At 34.7% G+C, this 20328-nt stretch overlaps 5 protein-coding genes across 8 annotated transcripts in view; 3 read left to right on the forward strand and 2 right to left on the reverse strand.

Annotated features, from left to right (window-relative positions):
- The window catches only part of LOC126866111 (activating transcription factor 3), a 30502-nt gene extending 19698 nt beyond the window's left edge, over positions 1–10804 (reverse strand). For 2 of the 3 annotated variants that reach the window (XM_050619275.1, XM_050619270.1), the window contains exon 1: positions 9191–9309. The gene's annotated coding sequence lies outside the window, so the exon portion shown is untranslated. Of the gene's footprint in view, positions 1–9190; positions 9310–10660 lie in introns of those variants that run through there. The other variant, XM_050619274.1, reaches the window with a different exon arrangement.
- A 71-nt stretch (positions 10805–10875) lies between these two features.
- Positions 10876–12103, forward strand: LOC126866110 (nucleic acid dioxygenase ALKBH1). Its single transcript, XM_050619269.1, has 3 exons — positions 10876–11067; positions 11128–11384; positions 11473–12103. The coding sequence occupies exons 1-3, from the start codon at positions 10975–10977 to the stop codon at positions 12047–12049; spliced, it is 927 nt and encodes a 308-aa protein (XP_050475226.1). The 5' UTR covers positions 10876–10974; the 3' UTR covers positions 12050–12103.
- Positions 12104–13064: 961 nt separating this feature from the next.
- Positions 13065–14868, forward strand: LOC126866115 (V-type proton ATPase subunit D). Its single transcript, XM_050619279.1, has 4 exons — positions 13065–13184; positions 13524–13641; positions 13714–14199; positions 14282–14868. Exons 1-4 carry the CDS (start codon positions 13144–13146, stop codon positions 14375–14377), a joined length of 741 nt encoding a protein of 246 aa, XP_050475236.1. The 5' UTR covers positions 13065–13143; the 3' UTR covers positions 14378–14868.
- A 311-nt stretch (positions 14869–15179) lies between these two features.
- On the forward strand, positions 15180–17650 carry LOC126866114 (arylalkylamine N-acetyltransferase 1-like). 2 transcript variants are annotated; one of them, XR_007689774.1, is made up of 4 exons: positions 15180–15509; positions 15710–15979; positions 16608–17348; positions 17425–17650. XR_007689774.1 is itself a non-coding variant. In XM_050619278.1 (3 exons), exons 1-3 carry the CDS (start codon positions 15195–15197, stop codon positions 16764–16766), a joined length of 744 nt encoding a protein of 247 aa, XP_050475235.1. In that variant the 5' UTR covers positions 15180–15194; the 3' UTR covers positions 16767–17650. The 2 variants fall into 2 exon arrangements, 1 of the variants encoding a protein (XP_050475235.1); XM_050619278.1 differs by having other exon boundaries at positions 16608–17650.
- Positions 17550–19454, reverse strand: LOC126866106 (cytoplasmic 60S subunit biogenesis factor ZNF622). The gene is made up of 2 exons (XM_050619263.1): positions 18408–19454; positions 17550–18327 (listed from the first exon to the last, which is right to left on the reverse strand). Exons 1-2 carry the CDS (start codon positions 19075–19077, stop codon positions 17855–17857), a joined length of 1143 nt encoding a protein of 380 aa, XP_050475220.1. The 5' UTR covers positions 19078–19454; the 3' UTR covers positions 17550–17854.
- Positions 19455–20328: the final 874 nt, after the last annotated feature.

Raw genomic sequence — 20328 nt, forward strand, 5'->3', positions numbered from 1 at the left:
CATTTAACCATTTTTAACGAAACAACGAGGAAATTATTCGTAAAATCGTTCTTAGAATAGTATTCGCAAGGGACGCGGGATTCCAGGTCGCGCGGTTTGTCTCTCTGGTCGCAGCGAACGAGTCGGTGATCGACTTTAAGATAAAGCTAATTGCGAGGAAAGTTACCGTCGATGACTACAGTGAATAGATACCGAGCAGTGGTTAAAAGTTCACAGACTAAAGATTAACAAGCCTCTTCTATGCGCAGACATTTAATGGCAGATTGAGAGATATTTGTTGGCATTGAGAGATTCGATGGACACTTCGAATTCCAACGTACAGATGCATTTATAGATCTCTCTTTTGAAAAGAATACCACCCACATAAGTTTAATAATAGACAAAATATCGATTACTATCTTGTTCAATATTTTATTCCAATTTTCTAAGATAAATAAAATGAATTTTATATAAGATATAAGATATTATTTTAATAATATTTTACTTCAACCATTTGCCATTCTTTAACATATACACTTTAAGCTAGTTTTTCTATTCCTCTAACGTTATCTTCCTTTCGATATAACATTCCAGTGAGATAATTCTTCAACGATAATAGTACGCTACACGTTGAATAATAGCACTCGCTTTAACACTCCGTTATTCTTCGTTATTTTTTCTCACTCGTTTCTCAACTACCTCTCAACCAAAACTCTTCTACTACAACCAACGACTAACGTCTTCTCGAACTAAACCAATATTTATCATACTCGTTGAACTTCGCTAACAAATTCCCGATTTACTCGGTTCGGTATCAGGAAACACTTAAAACAAGCTGTACCACAGCCTAGCCCAAAAATAGTTGCCGATGACCTACGAGGATCATCAAACGCGCTTCGATCTTCAATCTCCGCTTTGAAAGCGGACACAACTCGCGGATAGAAGCTGGCCCGACAAGGATGCAACGAACTCGAACGCGATTATTTCTTGGAACGAGTCTCTCGTTTTCACCCAGAAACGATTACCCACTTAAACGAGACGAGGCATCGAAGAAAACAGTTCGTTCGACGCTCGTAAACAGCGAATAACGCGTTTGCACCGGATTTCAACGGTGTGTAAATTTACGAAGGAAGAGAGTGAGAGAGAGAGTGAGAGAGAGAGAGAGAGAGAGACCCGTATCTCGACGAATGCAGCAACTCCGTTGTATCTTCGTCTTTCATCGAGCAAGCTGGTTCATTTGAAGACCTAAATCCGAGGGAAATTTCGTGGAACTGCGAAATATTCAGGCGACAGAGCCAACTCGAATATTTAGGATCGCTGAGCACGTGCGCGATCCAGCCTTTGAAATCCTAAGGATGTGTTCCCATCCTCCTCTTTCTTTCGGCTTCTCAGCCATCGATGGTTATGTAACGGACGCTGGCAGAGGTCCTACAGACTTCCATACGTCGACGATATTTTATGGCACCGTGGTGAACGACGAAGAAGAACGAAAACGACGGTAACGACGATTATTTACTTCTGTAAAGTCAGGCTTCCATCGAAAACGATTTATCGTCGTGATTTTATCGCGATCCATACTGCTTTTCAAAATGTTCGTGCCTCGACAAATCTTCTTAATATCCGAATTCTTGTCAAACTGGGGATTAACTCGAAAAGTGTCGTCCTGACATTTTGTGAAAATAACCAAGTCCCTTTACGAGTTATTTCTACGAGTATTCGCGATCTTCTAATTACAAGAAACACGGTCCACCTTGCGAGAATGAAACAACGTAGCAAAACAAGCACGTCTGTCGTATCTACGAACTTCCATTGCTACACCACTTTCTACGTTCATCTGCCGAAACGTAACGTACGATAAAACGCAGCGATGCTCTGCAGTTATTCGAGAAACGTTTAATTGACACGTAACAGACTGACTGTCGTAAACCTGTCCTTTTCAGAAAGCAAAGAACAAAACGAAATTAGTAAATGTCGTGGACGCGGCACTCAATAACACAGAGATAAAGACGTCGAGATTTTAGGGTTATCGTGGTTTCTTTGCTATTATAAATTACTCTCGCTTTCTGTGATACGTGCATTCGTGTGCGAAACGTGGAGCCGGTAATTTTGCTTAGAATTGTTGTCGCGCGTTACACGCAGTTATTTACAACTGTTCCGGGTGCTCGTTCCGACAAAAACGATTTAAGAAGAAGCGGCCGCGTTGTAAGACTTCGACTTCTCGCTTTGATCTCTAAAGTGACACAGATTTGTTGCCGCTCGTTTACGATGAATTACGAGCAGAATATCGTACATCGTTGCCCTTACCCCGATGAAACGCGATTCCTCGTAGAATTTGTCCCATTAAAAGAGCCGCCGACTCGCGTGATCGTTCATTTTTCCCGCTTTGAACGTATTAGCTTGTTGCACAATATACGAAGCTCCTTCGAGTCAATCTGCCTGACTTTCACTTTTTGCAAATTTCGCAATTTCATTAGCAAAGTATATCGTTGACCATACGGTTATTTATCGAAGTATTCGAACGCTTATAAAGACCGCGAATATATTAATTAATTAGTAAAATTAATCGATAAATACCGTAACGAGTAGAATGATATGCAAATACTCTGTGCAACTATAGAATTTCCTAGCATTATGAAATTCCGATTTCATTGACGAATACGACAAGAGCAAAGTTCTTTAAGAGCGATATTACAATTGTTAATTGGAAGGTAGCTGTTATTAAAAAATTTAGAACCAAAGCTTTCAACACGATTTACTCGATGCGTCATTCCGCCTTACGCGAGCCTGTTTTCCACAAAGTTCCTCGATTTTCCTTTCTATTGTACAACATTACTACCAATAATCTTGGTTGTAATTGAGTTTTATAACATATGGCATCGACGTAACCTAAACGACTGTTTCTTAAAATAGGAACTTGCATCGTAATTAACATGCTATTCTCATGGCCATCTTTAATAATTCTGCAGTGCAATTAACATAACGATAACTTTAAATTCACATAAATATTCAATTTACTCCACGTTTATATTCCTTTAACTTACGTTTATGTTCGAAATTATTAAGACGCTTTTTACTGTCACGTTTTTACAACTTTCGGCCCTTTTAGCGTCCTATTAAGAATTTAATCGAGCGCAGTGCCATTTTAATCGCCGTATTTTAATCTTTTCGCCGATTACGATATAACGCGATTATAACGCGCCGAATTTTTGCACGGTGAAACTCCCATTGCCTCTAATTTACCTCGCGCTGTTGATCCAGCTCGGTATTTCGACGCGCAACAACTATACTTTCGATCATGGTGTTAAAAAACCAAATTCAATAAACTGTACAATCTTGAAAAAACGACGAATACAATGGATCCGATCGGAAAGTCCAACGGCAAAGAAACCAAACTGTATATCGTTTGTTCGCGTGGAAACGCTTATGTAATGCATAATACGTATCATAATTACAATACATTGTCGACAATGGATCCCGATAAGATACATTAAACTAATATACTCCCACCTCTTCTCTTTTTGCTCGCTGCGTTAATCGCTTATCTGTCGCATGGTCGATTCATCGGGCTAGACATCGCGCACGCATATGCAAATATTCGTATAAATGGCAAAAATACTTGCAAACGATATCACCTGTAGAATGATAAATAGATAACCGGAATTTTTGCATTTCTACAGGTTCGACCTGTGTGAATTCATTTAAGCGATTTCGTTTTTCCACAGCCAGTAACAACACCTTAAAAAATGTCGATAAAAAAATGTTCAAAGAAATCGTAAAAAATGTACATTGGCAAAAAGACAGTTTGAGGATATCGTATAAAGATATAGCGAGTAAAGTAAGCGTTAAAAAAAAAATCGTAAAATCCTGTGCCGGATAAAAGAACGTTTTACAAAATAGAAAAAATATATATCGGAGGAAAAATATAGGGAAAAATCGTATGTAAATATACGTATGTTATTGAAGAAAGCGCGCGATTCGAAGCATGTAGATAATTTTGTACGGTCGACAAGAATGTGTAATCTTTTTATCGCGCGAAATATTGTATCCGCCAGCGATAAGAGTAAAAGGGATCGATAACCAACCCACCCACGAATCGAACAAATCGAACAATGTATTCATTCATCCGAGAAGGAACGCGGAGCGATCTGAAGTGTTACGCGCCTGTTTCTGTGTACGAACGAATATACTCGACTGGTCGACGTTGAAACGGCGGTGCTACAGCTTTTCTTATGTCGAACATTTTAAGGAAAGATCGATATTGGTTTGGTATTGCAATCATTTTCATGGAAGTTTCAACAATTTCTGATAATCCTAACAATTTCGTAATTAGACGACGGATGGAGTTTGTTGAATTGTAAAAATTGCAAAGGAGATCTGCGATCTATAAAATTGTAAAAAATTACTAGATCCACGATGGAAATGTATAAACGACAATTCGTTATATACTTGTTTATTCATTAGTCGATTAGTTGATTAATTGACCAGACCATTGATTGACGATTAGTTGATAAATTATTATACAAGACCTTGAATATATGATAATTACTTAACTCTTAAGCATCGACGATTAAGCTAAAGGATTAATCGCGGTAAAGTTGGTCGATCTGCGAGTTTTAATAAAACCGTATTGCGCCAGCTAACCGATCTCGATAGATGGAAAAATAATTCGCGACTCGAACGCTCGCGCGCTATTTTCTTCGCGCGCGAATCCTTCCTCTTGCCATTTCTCTGCGATGCGCATTAGCATTTTAAATTGAATCGGTACATTGACGCCCTTGAACAATAATGGCCTGCCTCCCCCGCTGGTCCCCTTTTTTCCCTCATCCAACCTCTCTCGTTCTTTCACCGTGACAACTTGCAAATCCAGTTATATCATCTCTCGACTTTGTAATCAGCTGTGTGTAAAAAGGTGACTCGCGGCCTCTAGGCGTGAACGCGCGCGCGCATCCCTCGACGATAAATCAACCGCGCGCGAGAGCTTTTTATTCGAGTACACGTTTTCCCTTGACCGCGGCAAATTCAATTAAGACGCGCTCTGCTCTATCCTATGTACACGAACTTCCAGAGTGATCTTCGAATAAAGAAAAACTCAGCCTACTTCGTCCGTCTTTTACTTTCAAATTTCACCCCTGAATTTATAGCTCGAGATTTTTATTTTTATTGGCGAAAGTTTCAAACAATTGATCGAAGATAATAAAACAGAGAAAAGAAATATTTGGATCACTCGAAAGAACAAGGGAATTCAGTTGGATCGTAAACGACCCAGTTGGTCGACAAGATACGAAGAAATATATATTTTTCCACGAAGAGAAAAGATTCGAAACTCGGCGATCGATATCGTCGAATTTGACTAAATTTTGTTTCGCGATTTCCAAATGGGAACCGATAGTTGGAAATTGTACGATCAAACTGTAAGTGGACGTTCTGTTTACAAAATATGCTTTCAAAACGTCGGAAATATATATATATACATCTTCTAATTAAAGAGAAAACATTTGGCGATAACGAGATCAACGTCATGAAATTTGAACTTTCTTTCCGCGATTGCTAGATGAGAAGCACAGTTGAGAATTCCAAAGCGAAGCTATAAGTCAGACTAGAGGAATTTCGATGAACAATTTCCACAACGAAAATAATACCAGACGATGATCAAAGATATGAGAAAATCGATGTAAATGGCGAGTGCGCGTGCAAGAGAAATTATATTTAAACCCGACAGGATTAGGGGGAAAAAGAAACGCTCGATGAAAGCGAGATAAACAGACGAACTACAACAGAAGAGCCAAAGGTATTCGTCTAGTTGCAATATTTGACGGCCTTCGGCGTTATGGAAATGCGCACGCTATCTGACACACGTGTAGATCCTGTATGGGTGAGTTTCGATGTCGGCGACGATCTAAGAATTAAATGTCAGTAAGGTCACGGTCGCGAAGAAACGAAGAATCTTTGTCGACCGACCAGAGATAATTACTCAAAAATATCGCGATAATGTACGGCTATATCTCTTGGGAAATTTGTCTTTTTTTAGCTATATGTACTGTAATATTACTATAATTTCGTCGTGTTTCATATCTAACTATTAAAACTGCTCGATTTATATTGACTTTAAAATTCCGACGGAAGCCAAACGTTTGATAAATGCAACACGTCATCCTTGTAATATGATTTTGTCGTACCAACTGTTTGAAACTAGTCTTTCTATTGGGTTGGCAACTAAGGGTGATTGCGGATTTTGTCACTAGGTGGTATTAACAAAATCCGTGATCACTTGGTTGCCAACCCAATAACACGATAGAAAACCGAAAGTGTTTTCCACCGATCCAACATATGTTATAGGTGCGGGCATATTGTAAAAGTATAACTTCTATGTTTATTTTTTAGCTAATCTAACGAATATTTTTTGTTTATCTTTTGAACGAGCCCACTATCTCGTATTCGGAATTACGAAAACAACGTAGGCGTTCGATTTCGAATGTTGGCCAGAAAACAGGATCTTTTATCTTCTCCTTTAATTTAATATTCGATGATTCCTAAAGTCAATGATTCTCAAGATAACGTAGGTGTCTGAATTTTTATTAAAATAGAAAACTTGAATTTTTTCTAAGATCCTAGGATATTGGCGACCGCTAAAACCTTGTTAAAATTTATCGTGGCAGAGACAGCTAACTAGTATTTATCGAATACTTTTATATAATATTTAATTACTGCTTCGAGAAAGACCAAATTGAAGGGAAGGTTGGTCATTTTCGAAAGTAAAAGAAACATAATATTCGAAAACCGATAAAAAAGATAAAAGATAGCATTTCCGGTTTTCAACGTAGGTCGTAACGCAGAAAAATACAAACTCTCATTACAAGTTGCTAATGCGTCGACTCGTGTGAAAATATTCATTAAATATTAGAAGGTAAAAACGAAATAGAAGAAATATATAACAACGTGCAAAAAGTTATGCGACTATTGCGCTGTCCAACCTTGCGGCTAATTATCACACGCCCAGCAGATTGCACCTTGAGAAGATTGGCTCGTTTGCATAGAGAACGCAAAGATAAGATTATTATTGTATAATGATTATCAGCCGCGAAGGAAGTTTACAAACGAAAGTAAACATTTAAGATTCGTGACTTGGCGAACGCGAATCTCTACATTTGATACGATTCGAATCGGTTGTAAATACGATTCAAAATATGTTTTTTCATTCACTTTTCCTTTCTGCGCTTTAATCTTTTTCTTTCCTGTGGTTTAGTTAAATTCAAATTTACACAATTGCCATCGTCGACGACATTGTGTTTCAATCAAATATATTTTATAACGATAGATATTTATCCCAACACGTATATACTTTGTTTGCTATTTGAATATTATGTAACAAATTGTTTGTGCAATAGTTTGTGCATATATTAGCTGGGAAATGTGGCTCATGCTTCTTTTTTAGGTTTGTTAATATTTTTATAAAATATAATAACGATATGAAATAATTGTTTATAATGAATAATTTTCCTTGGTAATGATAAACTATTTACGTATGAATCGTAAAAAAAGTTTCATAATTATTTTTTAATATACGAATGCAGAAGTAAACAATCAAGGTGGGGAAAAAATGATTGGTATTTACGAAGGCATAAATTCTAGAATCGATAGATCTTCTCGTAAATTCATTTTCAACGTTTAATTTAAAATCCAAAATTAATAGAAACGCGTTGAGAAACAAAATATTTTTTTGTAAAATAATCGTAGAATAAAAGAAGGAAAAAAAAAAAGAATAGTTCGACTACAGAACTATTAAGGTATTCATGAAGTTTGTTTTTCCACGGAGAAATATGTTCCCTTATGAGCATACATTTCCAGTAAACACTAAGTCGTTCATAATAAACGCACTCCCCATTTAAGCCGTCGTAATATGAGGTTTTATGATTACGGTTATTTGTGATCCTACTTAACTTCACTTTACATGCCAATATAAACATTATACTTTCATTCGCGTACGTGCGAAAGATACTCGAACGATCGCGAAATCTCAAAGATTCTTTCTTACCGACGTTGCACGTTCCATTATAAACGTATTGAAAAGAAGGATAAAAAAGAAATAAAGAGAATAAAAAAACGAAGCGTATATACTTTGAATGTTTAGTTCGACGCAAGGTATTGTGCAATCAGGAGCATTGGTACCGTGTGAGGATGCTATATAGTCTTTACTAGATTCGTGACAATGTTGCCAATGTTCTGTTTTGCTATATTTAAGATTCCCCACTACACCAGATGTTCTCCGTGACACTAATCATGCATTATTACGAGTGCATCCTCAGGTGTCATGAGCCCATGCCTGTCGAAAAATTCTCGAAACGGATCCATTGTATCGTGACAAATCGTAGAAACGACATACTTTTCGTTTTACTACCACGGCCATACTAAACTTTCGTTGCGAACAATTTTTACTGCACCTCTTTCGATCCGTATCGCGTGGACGCTGTAAACGATAATCGACTTCACAGCTAACTTCATATTCGTGGAAACACGATGCACGAACGTTACCGCGATATTTCAATCGTTCGAATTGAATTCGAAAAAGAAAGAAAAATAAGGAAGTTACTACAACGACCTTTCTCACGATTTTATGTGTTCTTTATGATACGTATCTATGTGAAAAAAACGTACAAGAGTTGAGAGAAATATTCTTACAGAACGTAAATGCAGTTTCACCGCGTTTAACATATTCTTCTCTCGACTCTTGTCGTAATAATGCAACATGTTCGTAATAAAGCTCCACTTGGTAGTCGCACGACCTTGGCTACTCGCGAACTCGATTTTCGTTGTATTTCTCGAAAGATATTACTGGAACATTACTGATAATTTTGACATCTGTTTCATGGCAACATTCCTTCCGAATTCCGATGATAAAGAAATCAACCGATGATCTTTTAAATATGTTTGGCTTTTCGCAAACACCCGGCCTATCAGAAAAGATATCTTTAAAATACGCATTAGTACGGATAAATCGACAAATAAATGTCACTAACGTTGTAACGTAAACTGTATCTCCGGTTCAAACATACTTGACAATTTAAAAGAGGTCTAATGAAATTACTACCGCAGCCTCGATACACCTTATTGCAGCCCTCAAATTATATTACAAGAATAGCCGACTCGACCTACAAAGAGCTTTATCACGTGCAGAGAAGACGGTTTGTTTTAGGTGCGTGTACGGGGGTCCTACCTTTACAGTTGCGAACGACTATGCAGCGTCCCGATACGCCCCACACCGTCCTTCTCCGTCGGCTGCCGACGCACGACTATGGATAATTCGCGGTTGCGACCGGCCTAGATATATACGAGCTATATTTAGCGACTGTCGTCATGAGCAGCGTTCGCGATTGGTCGTTGGTGACGTGACAGACGTGCGTGATTGGCTGATCTCGCGAATACGCCGCGATTGCTTGGTGCAGACCTGGCTTACGGCTGGGCGCGACTCGCGGGCACGACATTTGTTGACATGAAACTGTCAGAGAATACGCGCGCCCTTAATGCACCGGTATATTCGTATTCGCGTGTTACCGCTCTACCTATGTCGATTCTTTCCGTTCATTTTCATTTATACCTTCAACATTGTTCGTCTATTACTATGATACAAATCTTTTGTAGATGCTCTCTTACAATTTCTGAATCTAACTATAATTGACAATATTATAAATAAAATAATTATAGTGTGATAATAATTGATAACGCGTTGACTACCGGGTGAATTTTTATAATATACGTGTTCGTAAAAGAATAATATTGTTTAAGCGCTTTATGCTACATTTATGTATAACAATCTATATTGTTACCATAATAATAAAAAGTGACGAATTTTTCGAATGCGATACTTTCTTTAATTTATATACTTTAACATTAGAACCATCCCTTATACCAAAGAATACAAAATGAAATATGATACAAACCTTTGCCCATTTATTTTACAAACTATCACAGAAAATTCCCAAAATATACCATTGTAAATATAAAATTTCTACAAAAAAAAAAAGAACAAATTGGTTATTTTAACCATTCTAAAATATCTAATATTAATTAATTCTGACATTCCCGGTCTCACCGGTGACACTTATGGTTGTCAACGTGGTAAGTAGACATGTAATCCAGCAGGATCAGTGAAGTGGTTGAACCCAAGATCCAGTTTAATAACTGGAACAAGGTTCGCTCGTATTCTTTGAGATACAGGTGAACAATTATTCGCGACCGGGCTAGGTGAGTGGGTGGAATTTATGGAGAATAGGAGCGATGGTAATGGACGATTATTAACGTGGTGCGCACTATTAATTTGCACGAAGCTTTCGAAAAGCCTTGAAGTCGGCTGTCGTGCCTCTCTTCGCTTCTATGAAATCATAGATTTCCCGGCAGTGTTATTATGCGAAAATTACGCTCTAAAATTAGTCACAGTCCATTAACGTGTGCGTACACAGATAGGGGACGGGGTTGGGCACGGTAAGAAAAAAGATTGCTCGAAGCTCAGACATTTTCGATATGTATCTGGCTATTAATGCCCATACGACGATGATGGTATTATGCTAAACGAGTCGAATAATCGTGATGCAGAATGCGCTGTCCACATGTCCACTCATCGATCGTTTCTGCACGGTACTTACAATTAGTCACATGTCACATCATAGATTCATCTTCGATTGCTTACTTGTGGGTTAGACAAGATGCGTTGGGGCTGGTCGTAGTAAAAACGTCATTGTTTTCGTGAACATCGAGAGAAAGTTGCAATCCGGTGATTTAGAATAGGAGAACCGATACCTTCGATTGTCACCATCGCGAACCGGGTCAAAATGACATTCTTATTCAAACATCCTAAGCATTTAGTACTATCTCGCTTAGGAATCTGCGTTAAAATCTACTTTCAAATTGCACAGATCCAATTGACGAATAAAGCAGCCCCATCTATCGGCACACGTGCGAACCAACAAACATGGCAGCGCCGATGATTCGAAATTCGAAGTAATGTTCAAAGATAGTTTTAAATATTATAAAAGTCGAAAACCTTGTCCAGACTTAAAAGATGTAATCGATTTGAATAATCCCGATTATAACAAAGTATGTAACAAATTATGAGAACCTTATTCTTTACGTACATAAATTCTTAATACTTTTTAGGTTACTGATTTTAGGAAGAGGTTACCTGATGAACAATGCGAATATGAATTGGGATTAAGACCAGTAAAGGACTGGGAAGTCTTTGAACTTCGAAGTATTCCAGGACTTATTTTTATAAAAAATCCATTTACGACATACGGACAACGATATTGGATTATAAAATGCTTGAAAGAGTACTCTAGAGAGCCACATAAATTAAACTTAGATGCTCATAATGTTTTAAACAAAGACGAAAATTGGTGGGATATATGTTTTGGGTAAGATACAATATGATGATATAAAAAAAAATATATTTGCAGTATACCATATACCATAATAATAATATGTTTGCCATATTAATTATAGAAATTCTGACAAAGGTAAAGAATTATTACCAAAATTAAGATGGGCAACATTTGGGTACCACCATAACTGGGATACAAAATTATATTCTGAAACATCCAGGACAAAAATGCCTACTGAGATATCTTTGTTGACCTCATTTTTAGCACAAACATTAGGTTTTAAGGATTTTAAGGCTGAAGCAGCAATTATTAACTATTATAGAATGAATTCAACTTTAGCGGGTCATACAGATCATTCTGAAGTTAATGTGGAAGCACCCTTATTCTCTATAAGTTTTGGTCAAACTGCAATATTTTTAATTGGAGGACTTACACAAGAGGATGCAGCTAACGCAATGTTTCTACGGAGTGGAGACATAATAGTGATGTCTGGAAAGTCCCGTCTAAGGTACCATGGCGTACCAAAAATTTTACCAACCATTGATGCACCATGGGATGACATAGAAATGAATGATAATAATCAGCACTGTACATGGAATGAGAGTGATTGGATCAAAGCAAAAACTTACATTTCTGAAGCCAGAATAAATATGAATGTAAGACAAGTGTTGAAACCTGGACAATTGTCCCTGTTGTAAAATATTGTACAAAATTGACTTGTATATTTTTATTAAAAATACTTATATTAATTACATTGCAGTTAATACTTATATCTTCCCCATTATATTGCTGTCAATTCACATCAGTACTAGAAGCTGCACCATAAAAATACATTGATTCTAATATTTAAACATCATTATTTGGATTGTCTTCTTGTATGTTTCGATTTATCAGATTACTTTGGAACATATTCAAAATATTCAAAAAGTCCCAGGCAATTGTTGCCATTCTTAATAAAAAATCTTGTGAATGTGATATCCATTTGTCTTTGATGTGATTGATTGCTTCATATTTACTTTCATAGGTATTTGAGGTTGATTCCATTGGCCTATATGGTCTTAGTAAAATATTCGTAGCATCATGAACTGCTTTATTTAGTATAAAATCTTTAGAAATATCTGATTTATGAATCATTCTCTTTTTCATAAAATTAATAATGTAATTTACCAAAATAAGTAGACCTGGAACAGGGATTTCCCACTTAGCGTTCATTTTTCGTTTTTATGTCGAATATATACAAACCTATATCCAAAGACGATTAATGTTCATTCTCATAAGAATATCTTCGGAGGCTTTCCTTATTATTCCAGGTTGCCAGCAACTTCTACGTGTGTTATGCGGATTGACAGCGCAAACGTCTATTCTAAACGTGTTATTTGACTTACTGTCGCTAATACGAAAACAACGATTTTCTTTTATTAATCGTTGCATGAAACAATCTTTCATTTCTTCAAATGAGTAGGAGGTATCGTACTTATGTTCCATTGAAGATTTTTGTTTTCTATTCCCCTTATTTCATTCTTTGTTTAAATTAAGTTTAAGATATTATAAATTTTGATTAAACATACTTCCGAACTTATGTACTAATGTTAATGTTGCGACATTTTGCTTTTCAGTTGTTTCATATACCCACTGTATCAAATAATCTGATTATATTCCTTTTTCTTCATCCTCTTACTAATTTTAAAATTACGCGCTAATTTTTGCGCAACTATATATACAGCTTCAAACTTCCGGTCCTACGAGTCAGCTGATCAGTTTCATTCTTGTCTGCTTGATAGTTCTCTCAACTATGTCTGGAAAGGATAAACTTGCGATTTTCCCTTCTCGGGGGTAAGTATTTCCCTTTCAAATTATACGACTCTATTTTATTCTTTCAGTGGATCTTATTTTTCACTTATTTAATATCTTTTCTCTTTTATTACCAAATTTTCTGAGTCTGTTATCATCCATCATAAGATGGGTGTAACCCTATTCCTATTTATTTAAAACGTTTAAATTATATTTCTCATATATTCGTATTATTAACATGTAAGTATTTTTTTTATAAATCGAGATTGTAGTCTTTAACTGTTATACAAGGACAGCAAGTGTACATATTGTTTACTTCTTTCATTATATTGATAATAATGTCTGTGAATATAATAACACAGAATTTATATTTTTTTTCAGAGCGCAAATGTTAATGAAATCCCGTTTACATGGAGCACAAAAGGGTCATGGTTTGTTAAAAAAGAAAGCAGATGCATTGCAAATGCGTTTCAGATTAATTCTGGGTAAAATTATTGAGGTACAAAAAGACACTTATTTGTATGAATAATTGTTCTTTTTTTATAACAATTTTATTCTTCTCTATATCTAGACAAAAACTCTTATGGGAGAAGTAATGAAAGAGGCAGCTTTCTCATTGGCTGAAGCCAAGTTTGCAACTGGAGACTTCAATCAAGTAGTTCTTCAGAATGTGACAAAAGCTCAAATTAAAATTAGATCTAAGAAAGATAATGTTGCTGGTGTTAATCTTCCAGTGTTTGAGTCCTATCAAGATGGTACAGATACCTATGAGTTAGCAGGTTTGGCAAGAGGTGGCCAGCAATTGGCAAAATTGAAAAAGAATTATCAAAGAGCAGTGAAATTATTAGTGGAATTAGCATCTTTACAAACAAGTTTTGTAACCTTGGATGAAGTTATTAAAATCACAAACCGCCGTGTAAATGCCATTGAACATGTTATCATCCCAAGAATTGAAAAAACTCTTGCTTATATAATTTCGGAGCTGGATGAATTGGAAAGAGAAGAATTCTATCGATTAAAAAAGATTCAGGATAAGAAGAAACAAATAAAAGCAAAGGTGAGATTTATATTCCGAAAATAATTCCATTCTTCACCTTTTTTGATCAAGTATCTTTTAAAATGCTTAAACTGTTTCACAGGCTGAAGCAGCTAGGGCAGAGATGATAGCTTCTGGCAGAGAATATGTAGAATCTGCAAATATCCTAGATGAAGGAGATGATGACATTTTATTTTAAACACTGTACACAACATATTTTCACACTCTGAAGTATTAAAAAAATATGTTTTAATTCTGAATGAATGTGTTAAAGAATGAGTCCAACAAGGCATGAGAATAGATTTAGTTCTTTCACAAATATCCTTGGACAATATTAATTTCACAGTAGATAGCTATATTATACAGAAGATTGTATTATAAAAATATGAAACATCTGTACAAGCAGATGATAATGTGTTTATGTATTACTAACATTTTTTAATTACAATATATCATATTATAATATGATATAATAAGTGAAAAATGTTATTAATATTTTTTATCAGTTGTATATTATTGACTCGATATTTGTTGAAACTGTATTTGGTGCATACAATGTACTCATATTGTTATATTGATAAAGATATAATTTTACGCGATCAATTTGCGGCAACAGCAACATTACGGAAGATTATAGAATCAATTATTTAGTAAAAATTTATGAAGAATAAAGATATTCATATACATATACATATATATTCATTTCTATGTTTGTATTCTTTTTGTTCATCAATACTCAATCCCCTCTATGATAATCAGAAATACTTGTCTGTTAATTTCATACAATTTGTAAAAACATCACTGGTTTTCATTAATCAATAAACACATATTTCTTTCTAACAATGTATTCCAGTGATACCCAAGAACATAAATCTAATATGTTTATTTTCTTATTCTTTATCAAAAAATGTGGGTACTATTGGAACATGATCAGCGCGAATTTCACATTAGAAATAATTAAGAAGGATGCATAATCATTATAGCCAGTAAATTTCTTGAACTGGGTCAATCAATATATGGAGCTTTTCCCATATGAGTCAGCTCTCCCTACTAAGGGTAGTGCGCGCGTAGAAAATCCTTTCAGTGCGCGGAAAATTCGTGCCGTGACCACCCCAAAGATGTCGTCCGATGATTTAAAGGTCGTGGGTGTTCCAGAAAGTCGTTTCGACGATGCAATTAACCATCTGAAATGGAATTTCTTCTCCGACGAACCGTTGAATCACGCGGTAGGACTATGCGAAAAAGGGGAGAGCCAGTTCGAGCTGGAAAGACATTGTCTACTCACTTTAAAGCAGGGATACTCGAGGATGCTGGTGGATCAAAATGGAATGGTAAGCTGAATTTAAAAAAGCGAATGTTGTACCTTTCTTTTTTTTTTTACAATAAAAAAATTATGATTATGTACTGTTGCTCAACTTGTGAATTTATTTTCTGCGTTATAAGTATTTCATTGACGAGGGAAGGTTTTCTTACGATATGTATGGACCTTGAACGTTAAGTTCATTGCCGATCATAAGTACTGTCCTATCAGATAGCTGGTATGGCATTGAATGGTATCCTGAAGAAGGGAGAGCGCGAAGAAGCTGAACGTCGCCTTGCAGAATTGAAAGATGAAAAATTCAAAATAATATTCGGACTCCTGTACAAAGTTAACAAGAAAGTAGATCTTTTTTACAAGTACAATGTCGACGAGTTATTTGAGTGTCGAATCCTCAGTATCGATGAGAACTTCCGTGGGAAAGGTCTGGCGAGCATTTTGATGGCAGACAGTATAGAAATCGCTAAAACCGCTGGTTTCAAGGTATAATCCTAAATCGTATTTCATCCTTATCATCGTAATTATAGTAACTTTCTTCACAAAATGATAACTCTGTATGATAAATGTTGTTGAAGCATGCAGTTTAAGTTCGGTGAAAAATTTCTTTAGAGCCGTACTATTGTATACTCCGTGACCTTTACCATTCCCTGCTGGAAGCTTGTATTAATTTTATGGCAATCCATCATATTTGAATTATAATTTGCTAATATTTATGTACTGAGTAATGCTTTTTTATGTAAATGACAAACAAATTATTTATTAAATCTAATATCGTAAAATAACATGAAGAAATTTACGCAAAGTTACAAATTTGTTAAAGAATAGATTCAATGTATTTATTCGTGTATATATATATATGTGCAACACGATCGTGCGTGGAGGCGTGGTCGTTTTGGTAAGAAGTTCACATTTTACTTTTGTTTCAGCATGTTCTTCGATTAATATGCATGGGATGATTTTCGTTTACCAAGATGTAAAATTGCAATGCACTCGTTACTTTCTCGAGAGGTATTTTTGCACGCAGTGTACTTCGTACGAAGTGTATGTAAATGTCTGTGTGCACTCAAAGATATCCCACAAATATAGTGTTGAAATTGTTGTATGTTTACAGGTGTTTAAAGTTGATGCAACGGGAATGTATTCGCAGAAGGTATGCTACAAGCATGGTCTTGAAGTAGAGGCGACGATTCTGTACAGGGATCTCGATGAATCAATCAGACCGGCCCCTCCCCACCAAGCTTTAAAGTTGTTGGTGAAGGTGTTGGATTAAAAATTGAAAATCTAATAGAAAACAAAATGAGAGTTAACGTTAATCTTGAGAAATCTTTAATAATCAGAAAAAGATTTTACGAAAGAGCAGTAGTGTAAACTATGTGTATCGTTGTGTGACAATAACAGGTCTCTAATGTATGTTTGTCTTAAAGATGCATTTATGAAATATATCTATAAACAGGGCGAACCGTATGCCTTTCTTAAAAAGTATTAATAATTTGAGGCATCGGTTACTGCCCTTTGTCGGTGTTCTGAATGGTGTGCCATTATTAAGACGGAAAAAAAAGATAATATTAAGTAATAATATTACGATAATATTTGAGTTGACAAATACAAGAATGAAAAGATCCATTTAACATTTCCTTTTTTGGACCACTGTTCTGCATTCTGCTAATTCAGAATAAAACGAATCGCTCTGCTTTGCATAGTAAAAGATATATGAAAAGAAATTCGTGTATCCGTGTACCGCAAAGAAATGCGAATGTATATCAACGATAGTATCATAATAGAAACCCTATGTCAAGAATGTGATAGTTTAACAATTGTTAACTCTCTTTTACAATTCTACAGTTCACTGATGGTAAATTGAAAGTATATTATACGTACATAGTATCGAAATGTTTGAAGTCTTCGATTGTGCAGTCATTTTTTTGCAGCTATCATGAGAAACTAACAGAACATGGAATATTTCTTGATCCGTGTCTAAAAATTTATCGAAAACGGTAATTTAGCTAATGATTACAGGAATAACTGGATGGGTCCACGTGAATATAGAATAAAGTCACGAGAAGTATTATTTTTATTGGTGTTACATGTTGCGAAAATATATTGTAAATTATTTTGTAAAAGTATCCGCCAAATAAACATTACACTTCATAATGACCAATGTCTAATAATCCTTTCAAATAACTTCAAGCTATATTAAATACGAATTTTTCAACTATATAGGCAATTTTATATTAATAATGAATGTATAAGTATGCAGTGCAGCATATTTAGCAGCAACAATTAAATTTTCCATAAAACTTACATAGTTTAAAAATGAATACAGTTTTACAGGAACATTTATACATGTAACAGAAAAGCTTAAAAGATCACTTGAGGTCTAAAATGTTTTTGCAGCTTATTTGCCTTAAATTGCAATTGTGTAGAATATTTTGCTTGTACTCTTTCCATATATTTGATATCTCTCGCTTTCTTTACAACTGCCTCTTTTTGTGTTTCTGACCATCCTAAAGCTCTATATTGTGACAGTATTTTACGCAGTTTATCACTCTTTGATACTGCCTTATTTGGATTTAAGTTTTGTTTATAATATATGAACAGAGATCTATGGCCAATAATACTTCCTGATGGTAATACTAGCTGGTAATCGCTATCATCTAATTCTGGTATTTCAACTTCTGCATCTGGATCACCAATTTCTGCATCAGGATAGCTGGATGAATAATCATAAAATTCTGCATATTCTGCTAATGCATCTCCTTCGTGCAACATTTTACAATGACCTTTATCTATCATATGTGCCCTAGCAGCCTCAACGCTTTGAAAACATCTTCCTGTTAATTTATTATGAACAAATACAATTAGTTTGCCAATTTCTTTATAATTATAAAAATACAAATTTAAATTAACTTACCAGAATCATTACACCAAATGCACATGTATCCAGCAAAAATTTTTTTTCCAAGATACACAAGTAAACCTTTAATGTCTGTGCAATATTCAGGATCTGGTACGAAGAACGAATGTGCAATCGTCATGTGTTTTAGATTGCGCACCAATGACCTACTATGATGATTGCAAAATAAACAATTGTTATTTGTAACTGGATTTTCAGTATCTTCCATCCATTCGTCGGAATTTATAGATTCAATATCAGAATCTACTTCCATATCTTCACTTAGTTGTTTTACAGAAACTTCCCCTTGCACATTTTTCTTAATTACAGAACCAAACGATGGACCAGCATTATTTTCAAGATCTTCATTTTCAGTTTCAAAAGGAACATTTTGTTTTGCACACTTTTCCTTGTGTTTTTTTGATAATAAATGATTTTCGTATTGATTTCTTGTGTTGAAATTCTTCTTACATATTTTACAACTTATTGTTCCTTCTTCCTTTTCTTTGTAACCTTTGGTTCTTTGTGTAATCACTCTTTTCTGAAATTCTTCCGCAGATGCAGGGGGTAGTTCAGCTACTTTTCTTTTTAAATTGTATCTGTGCCAGTCTGATTTGTAGTGTTGTCTCTGTATATCTAAATCTCTGAATGCTACTCGGCATGTGATGCAAGTAAACGGCGAAGTCATTTTTGTTAATAGCTTTTAACAAATCAAATATTAACAACAGCCAACAACTTTATAAATTTACTATTCTTAAGCGTCAAAGATTTCGTTGTTAAATATTAACTATATTATAACATTTACTGCAGTTTATTCATTATGTTAATCAATACTACAAATACTAGTAGTTGTTATATCTTGTTGGTCTATAACAAGAAGTCCAAGACGCATCACGTGCACAACTACTTTTTCCACCAAAATTGAGGTTATGTTGGTAATCAACACAATTACTAATATCGAAACATATAACATTGCATCAGTATATTCTGAAGCATACATATATTTACTTCTGTACTTGTAAGATAAGAAAATTTTTTGATAAATTATCAATAAGTCGTATACTTGATTTTGACGACAATCTTGTAAAATATGTACTTGTGAAAGAACTAAGCATTATAATTATAGCTACAACATCAAAAAAGTCACCAATAAGTTTGTTATTAATAAGTTTTTAATTGTGACTGAAAAATTAAAATTTAATACTAAAAATATCTGTTAAATGTATACTTGTTTATTCACATGGCTTTATATTAATTAATTTATATTAATATCGTATCGGTTATAAGCATACATTCTAATTTATGATTAAACAAGATTACTGCATTGTTATTGTTTCTTTAAATCAATCCGGATAGGGTTATTTTTTATACTCATATAAGCAAACAAAAGTTTTTTTCAATTGTATTCATATAGTGAATAAATTTTTACATCGTTGTATGTTAAGATAATATTTCAGTGACAAACATCAACGAATCTCTTATCAAAATAATTAAGGAATTGAATGAGAAATGAAACCACGAAATTTTTGTTGCATCTTTGATAATGATAATGTGCGATGTCACATTGGGATTAAATAAAAAACAAATATGTATTTAAAAAAGTAGAAATAGTGATGGTTTCAATCTTAATTTTGAGCGATTTAATGCTACAAAAATTCATATCACTTTGAATACAATTCAATATTTAAAACTCTTAAAAGTCTTGAAAATCATGTAAGTCTTAAAAGACTTGTATGTAGCAAATCTTAAAAGTATTAAAAGTAGGATATAATAAAGAGATTGTAGATTGTAGATACAAGATATTGAATGGATTAAGATTATTAGATTTATCAAGACTTTTAACACATATCGAAACTTTAAAGATTCAAGATTAAAGACTTATCGAGACTTCCAAAATCTTTCAAATATAAAAGCATGATTAGATTCGAATTCTTCGCAA

Source organism: Bombus huntii, chromosome 5 (genome assembly GCF_024542735.1).
Source record: "Bombus huntii isolate Logan2020A chromosome 5, iyBomHunt1.1, whole genome shotgun sequence".
Lineage (NCBI taxonomy): Eukaryota > Metazoa > Arthropoda > Insecta > Hymenoptera > Apidae > Bombus > Bombus huntii.